Consider the following 18958-nt stretch of genomic DNA (forward strand, 5'->3'; position numbering starts at 1 on the left):
TTCTGCACTATTGCGCCACTTGCGGTCTTGCGCCACAGTTACGCCATTTGAGCTTACATTTGCACCGGTTACACCGCACGTAAATACGTGGTGCATTTTTTATTGCGGTGTCCATGTCGTCGGTAGATTAAAATCGCACGGTAGTTTCGAAGCTCTTTCGGAATTTTTGGTTGCAACCCGAGTAATTGTCCTGAGCATCGTACGCGAAAGTCGCGCTTATGATAGGCCAATGGACCAGCACGCGGAGAAGAGTCTTCGCGTCTTCGAGGTACGTGGCACACGTAGAGGTTATGATGGTCAAACTGTCAGACCACGGCTTGAAGGATCCGCTCGGTCCGCTCTCTATTTAAAAAATTATTTCTGTGAATTGCTATGAATTGTTCTTATAATTTATATGAAATAATAAATACGCGACGAGAACGAAATTGTACGCGTACGGTTATTTCGCGTATCGATTTTGGGGATTTTGTTGCACAGGAATTTTTTATTAAACGGATACGTTTTAGAATGAAAAAACTCTGACGTTTTAAATATATATTATTAAGAACAAATTGATTTATTGTAAAATATTATTATTATGTTTAGAATATCATCTGGTAACCAAAAAAAATTTTTTGTAAATTAAAGTCGTAAATTCAAGTTTTAATGGAGAAAGTAACACGATAAACAATATCGTACAATTTCCAATTTTAACAAGTATTAATTAAAATTTAGTAAAAAATATAATGCAATTCTTTCTTCTGTTAATCGAATATAATTTTTTAAAAAGCTTGTTTATATAAGTCTTATCTATAGACAATTTATATTCGTCTTTTTTTTTTATTTTATTTATTATTATTATCTTTTTTTTTTTTGATAATGTATGATAATGTATCGATAATATATAATTGAAGACATTGTATTTAAAAAATTATGAGTTAAAATATTTTATAATTAATATTTTGTTATATATTTACATGAACAATTGTTAGATTTGAAAAAAGTAAAATTATATTTGAACTTATCTAAGTGTGAAGAAATAATTACGTGTATATATGTAATCTTGATGATATTATATAAAATAATTATATCTTGTAAAAAAAAGCTACTACATTTCTAAAAATTATTTACTTTATTTTACATTGTTTCTAAATTATTTTTTAATTATTTTTATGCAACTTATAAATATGAGATATGATGAAAATTAAAACTTGCAATAAGAGCAATTTTTTAATATTTTTTAATTATCTATCTAATTGTAAGCTTGGCTATTGCTCACTTATCAGTTAAAAAAAAAGTTATAATATTTGTAAAAGCAATACTTATAGTAAATTAGTAACTATTTATAAAACTACTGTGACAGTTATAATAATAATATTAAATTGTATGAGATGTACAAGAATACAGCCTAGTGAAATTAATAAAAAGAAAAAGAATGAAGAATCAGAGACCTGCAAAGCCAACAGTGTTTCTAAATTAGCTTCAGCTCTAAAAACAAGCTAGAATAGACGTGATGAAATGCATCTGTTACTTGTGTTGCACATCTAGTCACCAACTTTAGATAATAGACTAGATATCATGTTATTTTGAAAAATGTGTTATTTAAAATCTTCAATTATTGATAGAAGAAAACTATGTTACAATATTAATCTGTCTAAACTTTAATAATCTAATCTGTTTTTATTTTTATATGAGCTTTATTCATCTATTAGCTGTAAAATACTCTATAACAAGTACATACAGTAATTTTTATTCTTAGGACGAAATTGTTATCGTGTACATTTATTTATTAATAACATTCAGTTATTTTCACTTTAGCTTTACAAATAAACTTTAGAAATTAAAACATGTTCATGAAACTTAATTATTTTAAAACGTTTGTCAGCGTTCTTATCTTTCAATGTTTTAATGCGAATTGTTCTACTTTTGGTCGTTAGTATTCATCGGTGATCCGCAAAAGGAAAGCTAATGAGGATGAGCCATGCGAGGGTACAAGAAGACCGTTATGGACACAGTAAACTTCGTCGTAGGCAATTAAAAGAGACCAGCTCGCCGCCGAATAAAATGGTAGGATTGGGCAGCGACGAGCTATTTATTTCAAACATTACCGATGTCAATAACATGGAATTGGAAATCAACTCCGAGGACGAGAGCGATGAAAATGAAAGGAGCGATATACGTCGACTGATACCGTCGCCGGTAAACAGTGTCGTATTTAGCAGCGGAAAAAGGGACAGTCAGAGGCACGAGGCGGAAAATGCGGACGATGAAACCGTCTGGTCTATATCCATCCAGATGTTTATACCATTTCTACTTGCCGGTTTTGGCATGGTTGCGGCTAGTTTGCTGCTTGATGTAGTACAGGTATTAAAACACTGATTTTTTTTTAATGTTATAATTTTATGCGTATTTTTTAATATACTTTTTTTAAATAAGATTTTAAAATAAGAAATTACAGCAACTTATCTTTCTCTAAAAATATTAATTAATAAATTTATTTTTAAGCAAACTACTGTCATTTTAGTACGAATTCAGATTCATGAATTTAATATTATGAATAAAATTTAATTTCAGCATTGGCCAGTGTTTCAAATGGTATCTGAGGTATACATATTAGTTCCTGCACTACTGGGTTTGAAGGGAAATCTGGAAATGACATTAGCTTCCAGATTGTCAACACAAGCTAATTTAGGTCAAATGGATACAAAAAACCAACAATGGACATTAATTGTTGGAAACTTAGCTTTAATCCAATGTCAAGCAATGGTAGTGGGCTTACTGGCATCCTTGGCGGCCGTTACCTTGGGTTGGATTCCAGAAGCTCATTTCGATATTCACCATGCATTATTGTTGTGCGCCAGTGCCTTGGTCACTGCTTCTGTAGCCAGTTTCCTATTAGGCCTCGTAATGGTCGCGGTGATACTATTATCACGACGAATGAACATTAATCCCGATAATGTTGCTACTCCAATCGCGGCCTCTTTAGGAGATCTAACTACTCTAGCTCTTTTATCTTGGATCGCTTCTTTATTATACAACTCTATAGGTATGAATAATTAACCGATTTTTCTTTTTATATGGCGTATTTAAATATTAATATAAATATATACTTTTTTAGATTATGCTCCATGGGTAGCTCCAATATTGATAATATTTTGTGTATTTGTAACTCCTATTTGGGGTTATATAGCAGCTAGAAATCCATTTACTAAAGAAGTATTGGATTACGGCTGGATGCCTGTGATATCTGCAATGTTAATTAGCAGGTAAACTCTTTCTGTTGCATATTTGAAAAACTTTAAGCAGAAAATGTACATGCCGACAATAACATTGGATTTTAGTCTTGGTGGCCTGATTTTGGATTATACGATATCGAGTTACAAGGGCATAGCGGTCTTTCAATTAGTAATTAATGGCGTCGGGGGAAACTTGGTCGCCGTTCAGGCCAGTAGAATATCGACGTCCTTACATAAAGATTATCACATAGGTGTTCAAGGAACTCTTAACGTTTGTATAAATCCATTCCATGCATTTTTTGCTAAAGGTGAGTTTTCTATGAACACTTATTCACAAGATTTAACATTATTGTCATAAAAATTAACAAACATTTTTTGATACAGGAGGACATGCCAGAACAGCTAGGGTATTGATGACAATGGTGATACCAGGACACTTAATCTTTAGTTATACCATTAGTTACCTTCAAGCGGGGCATACATCGTTTACGCCTATATTTATTATGATATATTTAATTGCCGCAATGTTGCAGGTACAGTATGCATTAATTTATCAATGTAATATGAACCGTTTTTTACATTAAAAATTAAAAAAAAAATGCCGATATAATTGTTTAATTTTCAGGTAATTCTGTTATTATACATTGCGCAATTAATGGTTGTTTGGATGTGGACAAGGGGTATGGATCCAGACAGTTCCGCGATACCATATTTAACAGCAGCAGGCGATCTTATAGGAACTGCACTTCTTGGAATCGCCTTCCATATTCTTTATGCCATAGGCGACGGTGATTCTGATGTAGGAGATTGACCGTTAAAGTTTGTACAATGGTCTCAATCTTTTATAATGTTACAGGTAATAGATTTTAGTATTGTTTGTCAAAAGATCATGATGAAAAGTTTGATTTGAACTTATGGTGCACGATATCAATTATAATTTAACATTAGTAGAAATTATTATGTTTATTGTTGAGTTTTTTTTTTTTACAACAAACTTCGTTTAATATCTGGTTATATAAAAAGATTAAGAGTACAAAGTAAATTAAACATATATCTATTAAGTTATGTTAAATGCATGAAAAAATAAAAGAAACAGTATTCGCCAATAATAATTCTATTATATTGGTCATTTTATAGTAACTAAAAAAAATATAATTGCAATTATTTTAGAATCGTGATTAGGCCAGTACATAAGTACATATACATTTCATTATGTTAGTCTTTTGACTAAAAGTATATTGCCATCATATGAAGATCTTTTTAAGCTTTATCATATATATATATGTATATATATACACATATATATATTACTTATATATATACACATGCATCACAATGTTGATTAATTGAATGATAAATATAAACTTTAATATTTTTATATAATTGCTCATAGGAAACTGTATAGAACAACTTTAAATTATAATGTTAAAGTGAAAAATGTGCACAACAAATTTTTTAATTTTGTTTATATTTTAGTTTATTGTTTTGAAGTATTTATAACGTTAGAAACTGTAATATAGAGAAAAAAAAGTATATTTACCAACATTTCTTATTTCTTTAGAAAAAAAAATAAGTGGCACAGTATTTTATATCAAAAGTAAATCTACATCTTATGTAAGTTTATTCTACACTCTAAATTTTTAGCGAGACGAACTCGTATATATATAAAAATTATATGCAATAATTGTACGTGTGTTATTAAAAAATCTAAATAAGTTTTTATTACAGTATAAAAGTATATTATAATATTATAGTATTATATTAAATTTTTTTACTTTAAAATTAAATAAAAATAATTTGTTTTGCAACGATATCGAGAGTATGATATATTTTACACAAATCAAGTTACTGTGACAAAAATTAAATACTAGAACTTTATTAACATTTTCCAGTGCCTAAAATATATATGGTACTTTATCCAAGTAATGATATTGTATAAAAGGTGATTTATGCATGTATATATATATGTACAATATACAATTTTTAGCACAACAATTTGTTATGTTTATACATATATGTTTATGCGAGAGAATAAAATCTCGATAAATAACTTGCATTTTATTTAATATAAGCCAAATAGATGTGTTGAATGTTTTTGACAGATTATGAAAGTGAAAATATTTAAGTTTTATTTTACAGGCTGTGCGATCACCCTAACGTTGCATTGTAATTGACCACAGCTTCAAATCTGACCGAAGAACCGAGTGAATCGACAAAAATGTTGATAAGTTACGAGAGGAACGATGGAGTGCATTTCTAATTTACCCATGAAAGAAGTGCGTGTGCACCGACTGCGACACGCAGGAGGACCCGCGCGTCTTCCCGGCCGCGCTCGTTTAAAGCCCCGTCGCACATCCTCCTCGCTCGTTCTCGCTCTCGTAACCACCTACACCGTAATCGGGCGGTATCGTTCTTTCATCGTGTGTGTGTTTGTATGTACATATATGTGTATGCGTGTATGCGCGTCGTGGTTCATTCATCTACACGGCCGTTGCCGTGTTCACGTATACGTGCACGTGCACGGGAACGCGTACACGCACACATGCGTGACGACGGCGACGGCGATTCGCGCGGTCAAGCCCGTCGACGACGACGACTCGCGCGGTTAAGCCCGACGACGGCGACGACGACTGTGAATGAAATAGTTGGATCTGTCAGTGCCAACTATCGCGCCGTTCCCGGTGTACGCGGTGCGTCTCTCAGATCTTATCTACCGACGTTACGCGTAAAGGGGGTAGCGAGTGGCCGCGAAAAGAGCGCGATTACTCCGACCCGAAGGTCACGCACAATTCAGGGCTCTCGGAACCGTTCTAATCCCGGTGAGTTTGATTCTCAATGCCGCGGGCATGAAGAGAAACTCTGCGACTGTGAACCGGAACCAAAAAAATTTTACTAAACCACAGAAATCTCGTTTGCCCCGCGAAAGGCCAATAATAGTATTAATTGCAAAATGAAAACTACAACTTGACCGGAATTACAGTTAAAGCGAGAAGACTTTTTTCCGATCCTCTTTCCCTTTCTCTTTCGCGCGCACTTGGCTTGGATGCGTACACTCGTTTTATTTTCAATTCAGAAAGGGGTCACGAAGAAGCGCGGCTGGACAGACGTACCTTTTAATTCGACCCTGAGCTACTTTTATAATCGCTGAATTGTAGCTGATGGGGGTTACTATTCCTGAACTATCTGAAATTAAGTCAGTTTCAGTTCCCGCGTGACACCTTCCGCCGGACTTTTCCTTTCTTTTTTCCGCATTTTTTAAATGACTTTTCGTAAATCCTCATCGTTCTAAGAAAGTTTCCATCGAGTGATAGCGGTCGGCAAACGACCGATAACGAGTGTGAAATAACCGACGCGCATGATAACGGTTCCAGCGGGAGACGTCAAGTATTATAAAATATAATTGCGAGCTTTAATGCCGGATCAAAGAGCAGCTTACGAACTTTCATCACCTAGCTTCCTTCCCGCGTGTATAGCGCTCGCCCGCGCCGGATTTAGTTGATAACTGGTTCTGAACGGTCCACGTAATTTATACATCTGCATTCCGATCTCGTTGGTTCGCGCTCGCGCTCTTCCGAAGAAGCGCGAAGGGTGCCCGATTTGTCTCGTTAAAGCAAATAGAATAAGGGAGGTGACAAGCAAGCTGGCCTGGCAAGAGGACGGCGTGGCGACTTGACGCGTGGATCATCTTTTTGCATGGAGAACCTAGCGGAAATCGAATGAGTGCCCTCGTGTATTCGATCGCCGAAATGCGGAGCGGGACCGCGGGATCATCCTCGGCCAGGACGACGACCGTCATTCGGAGCAGCTGACCAACGTGTGAGTATAACCGACAAAGAATATGCGGAATCTTGCGTGCCATTCTCGTGCGACGACAAAAATAATCGTGCCGAGCGAGCGAACAAGCGAGACGACCGGTGGGATAAGATACCCCGGGAGAGACGAGGTATCAGAGCGTATGTTAAGTTATTGCCCGTCATGGTCGAACTTAAACACGTGGAGTAATTTATCAATCTGCGAATATGTTACGGAAGCGCTTAGGCGCTCGCGTCGCCCGGAGAGCGCTTTGCGGGCCTCGTCGGCGGAAAAGCGTCGCGATGTCAAACGAGAAAATGGCCTGAAAATTCGGAAAAACTTCTTCGCAGTTCAGCGCCAAATAATCTCTTTCTTTTACGCGCAATAATTAAAAAAAAATTAATGTATAAAAGTCACGTAATTTTTTTTTAGATATTTTTTAATTGTACGCGCAACTGTGGAGTATTCGAAGCTGTAGAAAATGTGGAGAATTATTGTACTGACTATCTTAATTGTATCAACGTTTAAAAAATTTTTATTTCAGCAGGAAAACAAAGAGATAAGTTAGGCATTAATTCTGAGTTGTGACTGAAACTCGTGTAAAGTGTATAGATAAAAGAGCGTCGTTAAAATTTTTCCTTTTACTACTAGATAAATAAAACGTTTAATAAAAGTTAAAAGTTTTATCTTGCACGATAATTTAAAATATGTTCTTGAAAAAATATCCTTAACAGAAACAGCAAATTTGTACCAGTTATATGTACTTTGTAAGATTAAAAATCAAAACGTTACACGCGTGTTCTCCACGCTTTCACGTACGAAACAGTTGCGAATACGAGAAAGTAGGAATTTAGCTTCTTTTGTACGGTACTAAATGACAAAAAGCGCGATTGACAATGAGACGGGCTAGTAAATTCTATTCGCGCGTCATTGACCGACTGACTGTTACGAGCGAATTTTTTTTTTGCTTCACTTTAAACAATAATTTCTGTTAAAAATGCGACCGGCTCAAGTCGATAATGATGAGTATAATACTTCTACGTCTTTGCGAAGTCGTACAACATAAAATTAGACTTTAATCACCAAAGAATAAATTATTTCGCGAGATGATGCAATGTATTTAATGATCTTGCATAGACAAAGATTTGCGCGTTACATATTTTATTAAAAAGAAAAAATGATGTCATTGAAAGTTATTGCATCATCTCATAATAGCTGATCAGTAGTTTTTTACAATTTGCATATGTATCGTGCGACTGATTGGTGTAATTATAAATTATCTTTTTTCCCATCATTATAATATTCTCAATCAAGTTGACTCATGTAACGTTATTTATTACGAGTATTGCGCATGAAAAATTGAGTTTAGATTTGATATTCAGAACGAAGTACGGTTGAAAAAGTGTGTAGTAGACAAAAAATAAAAGTTTCGTTTAGCATTGCTTTATAATGTACAAGATATTCGTAATTAATAACCGAATTGGCAGAATTATTTTCGGGATAATTCGCTAATGGACGCGGCGTACGAAATGAAAATTGACGGAATATTTTTACTGAAGTAAATTATTGCTATCATCAAATTACAGCGCATAAAAGCGAGTTTCTTGCAAGTCGTGAAAATTGTGCAAAACGGAGATGATTGTGCAACTCTTTCATGTAATGCGCCGTAAATCTATGAATGAAACAGAAACTTCTGTACACATTAGCTGTAGATCAATGATGTAATCGATGCCTGCACGTGTCTGGCATTATCAGCGTGAAAAGAACATCCCTTATCGCAACGTCGTTTATTTTATAGACTCTTAGACATAATTTTAAAAAAGATCCAACGTAATTATTACTGATGGCTAAGCGAGGTAAAAAAGATAAATTGGAAATCCAATAACGTCATAAGTGACGCAACGAACCGCAGAGAATGCATCGAAACGATAACGCAATCTCTTGTAATAAAGAATTCTGAAATGACGACAAAAGAATTTTAAACGCGGGGGCGGATCGATTCTCGAAAATGGCGAAGAACTCGAAGCAGGGGTGGCAATATCACGGATAGAGCGCGGGATAATTCAAACGGAACGATGACGCAACCGTAAACTCGATAATGAACTAGCGAGAGTGACGTCACGTCGAGACAGAGGTCCTTCCGGATGAGCTCTAGGGGTTAGGTGTACCATTGACGCACAAGTGGCGGGCAGCACGGCCGCTAGGAGTTAGCCAGTTTGTGACCGAGAAGTCGGATCGATAAGCTTGCGCCTGCTCCCTCTGGCGCGCCGACACACACAGACAGAGTCTCGTGTGTCTCCAAACTAGTTTTAAGGAGGCACGCATGCACGCGAGCACGATGCGCGATCGCGATCAGTCGCGATGTAACCGCAGCGTGAAACGGCCTCGCACCAGGCCACCGGGTGACCACCATCAGATGCTGGATGTAGGCTAACCTCGAGCCAAAGAACCCGATCCCGGGCTACAAAGCCGGTGATCAACGACCTAGGCAGAGGGGAGCCGAACGGTGGACTGGACCTCGTGGGAACGCCGAAGATCCGTCTAGGACCACGCCTGAGAATCCAGGTAACGAGCAAAGGGACAAAGCAGCCATTCGGTGAAGCCGGATTTTGCTCCGGTTCAACGAGACACTAGTGAGAAAACGGGATTTATAAACCGCATTTCGTCCAGCGATTAACTTTTCCAAGATTTATATATTATATTTAACCGGCTCAGATCAAATCATTCACGTTGCTGAACATTCCCAGTCATAATCAGATCGTAACAGCTGATGCGATTGTAAACGAATTTTTGATCGAGATTTATGATAATTAACACAAAAGTTGAAAAAAGAAAGAATAATGTAAGTAATCAGTTTTATAAAATTCTACTTTTCCAAAATTTTAAAACGTTGTTAAAGAAAGTAAATACTAAAATTTAAGCAACATATTTTACTTTAAGTTTGCCAAGTAATAGAATAATAAGCTTAATGTTACCGAATCGAAATCTTTATCTTTCAGCAGATACTATATACGATCTGTTCTCTTCAAGGCGTCATCTTAATATGGTTTATTCGATAAAACCAGATACATGTTCGATATCGTTATCTCGGGTAGGTAACCGCTGATAAGTTTCAGATTGTAAAAGATCCCTTTCAGTATCGGAAACGTAAAAAGATAGAAAAAAGACAAAAGAAAAAAAAAAAAAAAAAGAACCGGTCGGAGGCGAAGGTCGGACGCGACTCTGAGAATGCGTTTTTCCCGCCACGTCTCGGCCGCTACCTGTCCGTTGGTGATTCAGGAAACCGTAACGGATGAAGGACGCGAGATACAGATAACATTCGAACGCTTCGTCGAGGCTCTCCGACGAGGAGAGGCTTGATTGCGCGTAGGTTAAGGTCACGAGAACTCGTGCAATCCGCGCGATGCAACGTGCTTTCCCGCTGGCCGGTCGATGCGTGACGCAAGATGCAGCTGATCGGACAATGAATATCAAATGCGATCGCACGGTTGATCATCGCGCGGGTGACGCGACATTGATCTTTATCGATCAGGCCGGCGGCCTAGTTGTATCTCGATTGTCACGATTAAACCTGCTTCCATACTCTTTATTAAACGATAGAATAAAATCAAACGTGTCACCTCTGCAGAAAAATATGCCAATCAAAATTATGGCGAACTATCACGAGATGCCGCGGATTCAATTCAAGTTCAACATCGGTACTTTTGAATTACGACGTTAAAAAATTTCTTCTCTTGTTTCAAGTTCTAGTATTTTGTTGCGTTATTATTTGAGTATCAATGTTACGATTAAGATTCGGTCGGCTCTGTCAGAAACCTTTTTTTTCTTCTTTTTTTTTTTACCGAGATAAAGAAGAATGAAATAAATCGCAATCATTGCGAATACCGTGTTAAAATCATTTATGTAAATTATTTTAATTATATAATGAAGCACACACGTGCGCTAAATGTGAGATAATCGCAAAACAGATTATCGCGATTCCTTTTGAGGCGGAACTCACGCTGGAGGAAATTGAGCATGTTACATGTTAATTAGACGTATGTACGTAATGTATATGAAACGCATCTAATCGCGGCACTATTTGCATGACACACGTGATAACTACTCATAAACGCGGCGTAAAATCACGGAAGCTTATAGTCGAAGTACCTCCGCATATACGAAGGTACTTTTTACGATAGAGTTTTATAGACTACTTGAAGATCCGAAGATTATTTAACATCAATATTATAATCACAGAATTAATTTAATTTAATTTCAATTTAATCTGCATAAGTAAATTCGGAGTGACGCAAGTTTGTGTGACGAAGACTCGATTTGCGGGAAATTATCTGATCGATCAAATATAACGAATCTGGCGCACCAAAACGATTACACTTTAAAGATATCACTTTCCCAAAATTAAAGGAAACCACATACATGTTATTAAAAAATTAACATACACTTAAAATGTATCAAGCAATTTTTTTTTGTTTTTAACTTAAACGACTCTAAGAATTTCTAATTAATCCACGTGCTCTACTAATTTTGCAAGTAGATTAACATGACAATTTTTTTTGGCAGTGGTACTCGGGCAGGAAGAGGAGGCTCATTTATCTTCGATCGGCACGTCGTTGGATGATTCACATTTTGATTTTCGTCACGATTAACAACAGTTCCTGAACGAATTTAAGCAGACAGAGAAAAAGAAAAAGAGAGGAGAAAGATAGCGGCTGTCCCCGCGGCATAATTACGTAATTTACGTTATTTGTGTCCTGAAATACAACCGCCGTCGTCGTCGTTGTCGGCGACGCGAGTCTTATCATTCTCAAAGGAGAATGGCTGTATATTCGCGGCAGCGAGTATCACGCAGCCCTCAGTAGGAACATGATAGAAAGCCAGGTGCATCAACATCCGGTACGAGTGCCGCCAGACAAGCCTCAGTCGCTCCAGACTGCCAATACCGGCGTCAAATTCGAAAAGTATGTTGTGCAAAAAGATTTTAATTTCTCTTTGATATAAATTTAAAAAAAAAATGCGTATAAAATCCCATTTGAAAGAATCAGTGTCTAGCTCGAGCGTTTTAAAGTGATAATGCTCGGCAGAGGATCGTGAATTGAAGAATCAAGTTGCAAAATTAATTGTGAATATACACACGTACATGATTCTTTTAATGCAATTAAAGAAAATTATTTTTGAATAATGATACCTTTTTTCTGTCGGCAGTGAACAATGTAAGGAGCCCCTACTTCCAGAGAAGCAGAACTCCCACAGGATGACACCGACTGATGGCCGTTCGCGGACCACCTCCGAATCAAAAGACATCACAACTGGTACCAATACCACCGGTACCACCGCGACCACTAATGGACAAGCGACAGCGGCGAATTCTACCATCAGTGGACATGCCGCTGATGAGTGCCTCGAGGTAACCATCTTCGACGAAGGCGTTGACGGTGGCCGACTACCGGACGTCGTCGCCGAGAGCAAGATCTATGGAGTCACCGAAGAGGATGAGCCGCTCGAATCGTACTTGGCGATTACCATCCAAGTTTTCATACCTTTCCTTATCGCTGGCTTAGGCATGGTGGGCGCCGGATTGGTTCTCGATCTTGTTCAAGTACGAATGGAATTTGCCTTTATCGTAATGAACCCTTCCTTTCAGGAAATATTTTACAGAATGCGGAAACGTAAGAAATCGATGAGACCGCACGCGATTGTATTTTTAGAAATATCCCATCGATCTTGTATTAAATCTCGAAGTGTCGAATATTTTACCTGAAAGCATGAGATCACAATGTTTTGTATATAAAATAACGCAAAAATGTTTGTTTAAAATTAAATTGCAAAACTTTAACTCTTTAAATCAATTAATTTTAATGATTAAGCGTTTTTCATTAACTTCAAATTAATATCATATTGATAGTATTAATTTTATATGATCACTAAATTCTTACATACTTTTGCAGCACTGGGTAGTCTTCGAAAAAGTCAACGAACTTATGATTCTGGTACCAGCGCTTCTGGGACTGAAAGGTAATCTAGAAATGACTCTGGCGTCTCGTCTTTCTACTCAAGCGAATCTTGGACACATGGACATGCCGAAGGAACAATGGCACATGATAATAGGGAATCTTGTCTTAATACAAGTAAGGAATAACAGTGATTATGACTTAATTGATCTGAATTTAATTAATTTTTTTAATGAGAGACAATCAATTATTTTCAGCGATTATCGATACAGATACAATCTGTTTCTCGGTTATTTCGTGAGTTTTCGAAATAGTACAAAGTAACGGAAATTATCGATAATGCGTTAAATGTGTGATTAGTGAGGTACGCATAAATCTCGAAACATAAGCCACATGCGTTACCTCGGATGCTTTTCTCGCGTTCAGCGGATGAGTGGGAGTTTACTTTCGCGAAACTGGTTCTAACTAGATGTTCCACAATTAAACACCGATATTTGTCTTTTGTCATACGAGGGACTCCGAACTTAATTCCGTCGAATACATTGCGAAACGCGTATTGGCTCGCTTTGGCGCCGTGTATTTTTCCTCTTGGATCTCTTTGCTCTGTTCGGTCTGCCCGACTTCGCCGCTCCTCTAATGAACTCGCGTTCGCGACGTCTTATTTAACCACTGTGCGATACAGCGGAAAAGTTTTGTGCTATCAATCATCCGATTTCTTATCATTTGGCGTCTTTATCGTCGTGTATAAATATATCCACCGAACTAGATATTTTTTGGGTTCAAGTTCAATTTTGCAAACTTTCAATGGCTCTCTCGATTCTGTTTAATGATGATTGACGAAATTACAAAATTCACGAATCTTGGCAAATCTATACTATCTGTTGACTTATCATCGATGCACTCTGAAAATCATAAATTGACAGATAATACCATGAAACATCGCGAGCAATTTGACCCGTGGTTAGCAGTTAATTGTAAAATAAACCGGCAATACAATTCCGGGAAAGCGAGCAAAGTTTCTTTTAGCCGCTTGATTTAACAAATTGAGCTACATACGCGTTCCGCCCGTTCTTATCGTTGGCGCCACGATTTTATTTTATTGTGTGTTTAACGTCGACAACGACGACGATAGACAACGACCTTCGGAAAGCTGACTGTTTGCCGTGAGATCCCTCATATGCAAGCATATGAGTTGATTACCTCACGAGACACGCGAGAAATGATAAGTTATATTTCAACAAATTGGCATCAATACACAATCAATGTTTTTTTTTTTTTAACTTTTTTAAACTTTTTGCAGAAAATAACTTCACAATTTAACTATATTTTGTATATTCTGTAATGTTATTGTTGTAACTTTTATTTTATTTTACCTGAAAATCTATTACTTCAAGCTAATAATTATATTAATCTTTTTCAGTGTCAAGCAATAGTGGTAGGTTTTCTGGGTTCCGTGGTAGCCATCGTAATGGGTGCCTTTCGCAATGGTACAGTCTCTCTGGATCATGCCTATCTTCTCTGCGCCAGTAGTTTGGTCACCGCGTCCCTCGCTTCTTTCGTTTTGGGCCTTATTACTGCGGGCGTCATCGTCTTCTCTCGTCATTGCCATATCAATCCGGATAACGTAGCCACACCGATAGCTGCCAGTCTTGGCGACATCACGTCACTGGCACTTCTCTCATGGATCGCCACCATACTCTACGAATGCATAGACAAGCAGGATTGGGTAGCACCCCTTGTCATAGCCTGTTACGTTCTTGTGACACCACTCTGGGTATGGATCGCCAAAAAAAACAAATACACCAATGATGTACTCTACTTTGGCTGGACACCAGTCATGGTAGCCATGCTGATCAGCAGGTAAAAAGAAAGTCTTTCTCAATTTCTTTGGTGTAGAAACCTGGCAGTAAACCATTCTTCGATAAAAATATATTTATAAATGCAAATATATTTATAGCTGTGGTGGTCTCATACTGGAATTTATGGTATCGCGTTTCGAAAACCTGACGGTGTTTCAACCAGTTATCAACGGCGTCGGCGGCAACCTGGTGGCCGTCCAGGCTAGCAGAATATCAACGGCACTTCACAAACAAGCGGAACTTGGCACTCTTTTAATTCCACCAGGCCACACGCACCCCGTCATCTTTATTACTCCGATTGCTAATTTTTTCGGAAAAGGTGGTTTGTCTTTTTGCTAAAATAACCTTTTAATTTTCCAGATTTTTCACAGTCTTGTCTTTTCAGGTATGCACGCCAGAACTACGAGAGTCTTGATGTCGATGGTGATACCGGGCCACATTATTTTCATTTATCTGATCAGTTACATGAAGGACGGCAATACATCGATGACGCCGCTCTTCGTTTTTGTATACCTCTGCGCGGCGATGCTACAAGTTGCAGCGCTGCTTTATATCGCCTACATAATGATCCACTGGATGTGGAAACGGAAGATCGATCCTGACAACTCGGCGATCCCGTATCTTACCGCGATGGGTGATTTGCTCGGGATCAGCCTACTGGCGATTGCCTTTCAATTTCTGTACCTGGTCGGAGATCAAGAATTCGACGCGCCCTGACCGTAGTAAGATCATTTTTTGTGATTACAAGCGCGATGACAATCATTATTTTAACGTGCTAATTTTTTTTATGCGTACATTGTAATTGTATCAGTTAAAATTATTTTTCTAGGAATACTATAATATTAATTCCATTACAGTGACATTAAAAATTAATTACGTCGAGAAAATAAGACAATAAAGTTTTTATCTGAGGTTTGTGTGAACTATTGCGATCATAATACACGAAATATTAATTTATCATGTGCTTAATCGATAAAACAATTAACTAATACTCGAATAAAACGTCTTACATTTTTGTTTCTTTTACAGAGAGTCGCAAATTATAGCGTTCATGACGGGCGAGACGCACAAGTTAGAACTGTCGGACGGAAAGGGCATTCCTACGAGGCTGTGGTCGTTTGAAAGTATATACCACCAAATCCGATTCGTTGATCTGCCAGTCCGCTGACGAGTCCCGCGAACGAATGGTTGTAACGGTATTATTTGGCAAAGTATTAATAATTAATCACTTTTATCCTACACTTGCTAAAAATTTATTGAAGGCCAAATGTCGAGAGTACTGTTCGCATTTAGAAAACCACGAGATTTATTTTCTCTGTTAATGCGAACATCTTAATATTTGATAATTTCTAAATGTTTTACAAACGCAAAGTGGCCAGTTATTATACTTTGTCAAGTCGAGCGGGCGCGTACTCAGGTTTTAATTAGCCATTAATCTATCAGATTATCTAATATATCAAAAGATAATACAAGAAGGTCGGTGGCACGTGGCAAATTAATTCGTCGATTAGAAATTATGAGTGTATTTTAATGAGGTATAAATTATATCTGAATAATCCTCATCTCCGGAAATTAAGCCTAAAATAATTAATTTTTTTTTTTTTTAAAGAATGGCCGATAGATTTGACGAAATATTTATAGAACGCATAATACAAAGCCTAAGAGTTCTCTGAACTTGAGGACTTCAATAATTTATATTCTCCGATGCATGGCAAGTAAAAAAATTAAAAAATAGAAATCGTAATTTTTAAGAATGATCAGAAGTAATTAACAAAATTGCTATTTATAAAATTACAATCGCAAGAATTACTAACTATTGCAGTAAGGATTTAATATTAGCATTTTGTAGTTTATTTATCTTCGGGCTCAGCGAAAAGTCTGATCTTCCACGGAACATGCGTAAAGTAAGAACACGTGTAATCGTAATACTAACGCGTATGTGTCTTCAAATAGTTGCCTTCGTATATGACGAAATTTAGATAGATAATTAGAAGCTGCCACACGACCTATTTTTGGAAGCTTTGGAGAAAGGTCTCGATAATTTAATCGATCCTGAAATATTTATCGCATAAGGTCCTACGTTAGTCCTTGCTCCTTGCAGTGCGTTTAATCGGAGTTAGTCTTCCTTAATAACGCAAGAAAATAAATCCAAAATTTTTTTAATTTTTTGAATTATTTGTAATATACAGAATATTTTTTGGTTCTAAAAAAATAATGACTTTAAACATAGAACGTGTTGTCGAGTTAAAAATGGAGCCAACGTTATAAATTACGAGTAGGAGGGCCAGCGAAGTTTCGAAACAAAGCGATTCGCTAGATTATCATTTAGAATTTTAGAATATATTTTTTAAATATTCACCAAAATCCAAAAACTTTGCAGAAAGAAATCACAGTATATACGTAACGATTAAAACTTAACAAAGTAAAAGCTGGCATAGAGACGAGTGCGCAGTTATTTAGAGATCGATAAAAAATTGAAAATTGTAAAGTTTGCGCGAGAATGAGCCTTAGCTCGATATGCTGTATAGTATTATAAATTAGGATAATTTGTGAGGAAAATGGAGAAAGGGAACGGAGAGACGTTACATTTCCGCGTGTGTACATATTACGTGTTTTATGCACGTTGAATATATTATAGGCACCGCGTCGAAGACTAATATTTAGCCTTCGTGGTAGGGAAAAAAGGCTCACGTCCAAGTTGACATCGCCTCTCAACCCACACTCGTTCAGTATTACCGGCGCTTTTACGACGCTGCCTGGAATCGCTGTCAAAGCACGGCAGGTACACTTAAAGACAGATAAGGCGTTTGCTGCGGCGACGACGGCTAGAGTTTGTGACCTTAATGTGACAAACGCCATATCTATCTTTCAGTGTACATTCCAATTCCGTCGACAAAACGTCCCGCTTCTTCGTCGCGCACGTGTCTTCTCGTAAACTGCGTTCAAGTCGATCTGATTAAGATAACACAGTGCACTTACACGGGTTTGAAACAGGAAGAAACGGGTCGCAAGGCGCGACATGTCACGACTGCGTGATCTAATAGTGCACGAGATTTATTTTAAGTTTACCGTCGAATCTTTTTAGTCGCTTCATGAGTTTCATAGTGGAAATGGAAATCTGGTAAAATGTAAATAAAAAGAAAACCGCGCTCACGAGTCGCGAATAAAAATTTTCGGAGTATTTATACGTTTGACCATGCAATCGAGTACTTTAAAAAATTTCTATTGCTCGTAGTATCATCTAGAGATCATTATTCGCTTTATTTTATATAAAAATCAGCACATATGTATTTCTCTTTTTAAATATACGTTTACTAATTTTGACGAGCACAGTGTTTGTGAAGGAACGTGCTATAAATACGCAGACAATAAATACATAATCTGAGGACGTATGTGTAAAGTATTTTGTACGTGTAAAAAGTTAAAGGAAATTTATAAGATTCTCCTCCCCTTGTACAGAGCCGATTTTCGCAAATAAAAATTACAAAAAAGGGACGATATATATATATTAAACCATTTTACTTTCGCTACTCGTAAAGTCTTTAAAAGAGAATGGGAGATATCACGAAAGAAAACGAATGCTGCCAATCGATTGTCGGATTGCAAATCCTCGCCCGATGTGACGACTAGCAGTCGATTAAACTTTATCATTAGTCTGAAAACGTTTGTTCTGTAAGATAGATGTATAAGACAATAATCGTACAACCGTGGCAGAAAAGAAAAAAGAAATATTTTATATACACAATACCTTGTGTCTTACAAACAATAAAACTGGTTAATATTATACTTTAATAAGGTGATCGAGCAGTTTACTTCAGAAATAATGTTCCTGTCTAACATTAAGTCTATGTTTTAAAATATTAAAAAAAGAAAGAAACCGAAAGATAGGCATTCTGTACCGTTATGATGGTGATCTATGTCTGGCGATGTCTGTAGTTAATTACATGGCATTAATTACGAATTTGACGACGTGGAAAAAAACGTAACGCAATCATGCAGTTGTCTGATGTCCAGCCGGAGTTATTAAACGTAAAGTGGTCGAGCAGCATAGTAGTTCAGAAATATTTTGATGTAGATCTCACCGAGATATACTTTTGTAAAATATGTATAATAAAGTAATGGAAAAAACATTTTATGTACT

At 36.9% G+C, this 18958-nt stretch overlaps 2 protein-coding genes across 4 annotated transcripts; both read left to right on the forward strand.

The window, feature by feature from the left end:
• The first annotated feature begins 91 nt into the window (after positions 1-91).
• On the forward strand, positions 92-5265 carry LOC139103294 (solute carrier family 41 member 1-like). Its single transcript, XM_070657813.1, has 7 exons — positions 92-268; positions 1917-2343; positions 2554-3025; positions 3098-3245; positions 3321-3523; positions 3600-3748; positions 3841-5265. Exons 2-7 carry the CDS (start codon positions 1948-1950, stop codon positions 4024-4026), a joined length of 1554 nt encoding a protein of 517 aa, XP_070513914.1. The 5' UTR covers positions 92-268; positions 1917-1947; the 3' UTR covers positions 4027-5265.
• Positions 5266-5396: 131 nt separating this feature from the next.
• Positions 5397-18947, forward strand: LOC139103292 (solute carrier family 41 member 1). Of its 3 annotated transcripts, none has more exons than XM_070657809.1 (8): positions 5397-7031; positions 11571-11968; positions 12213-12606; positions 12956-13135; positions 14379-14818; positions 14916-15136; positions 15203-15539; positions 15847-18947. In XM_070657809.1, exons 2-7 carry the CDS (start codon positions 11874-11876, stop codon positions 15532-15534), a joined length of 1662 nt encoding a protein of 553 aa, XP_070513910.1. In that variant the 5' UTR covers positions 5397-7031; positions 11571-11873; the 3' UTR covers positions 15535-15539; positions 15847-18947. The 3 variants fall into 3 exon arrangements, with proteins under 3 accessions (XP_070513910.1, XP_070513909.1, XP_070513908.1); XM_070657808.1 differs by lacking the exon at positions 5397-7031 and adding an exon at positions 7041-10098; XM_070657807.1 differs by lacking the exon at positions 5397-7031 and adding an exon at positions 7041-9572.
• The last annotated feature ends 11 nt before the right edge of the window (positions 18948-18958 follow it).

Source organism: Cardiocondyla obscurior, linkage group LG06 (genome assembly GCF_019399895.1).
Source record: "Cardiocondyla obscurior isolate alpha-2009 linkage group LG06, Cobs3.1, whole genome shotgun sequence".
NCBI lineage: Eukaryota > Metazoa > Arthropoda > Insecta > Hymenoptera > Formicidae > Cardiocondyla > Cardiocondyla obscurior.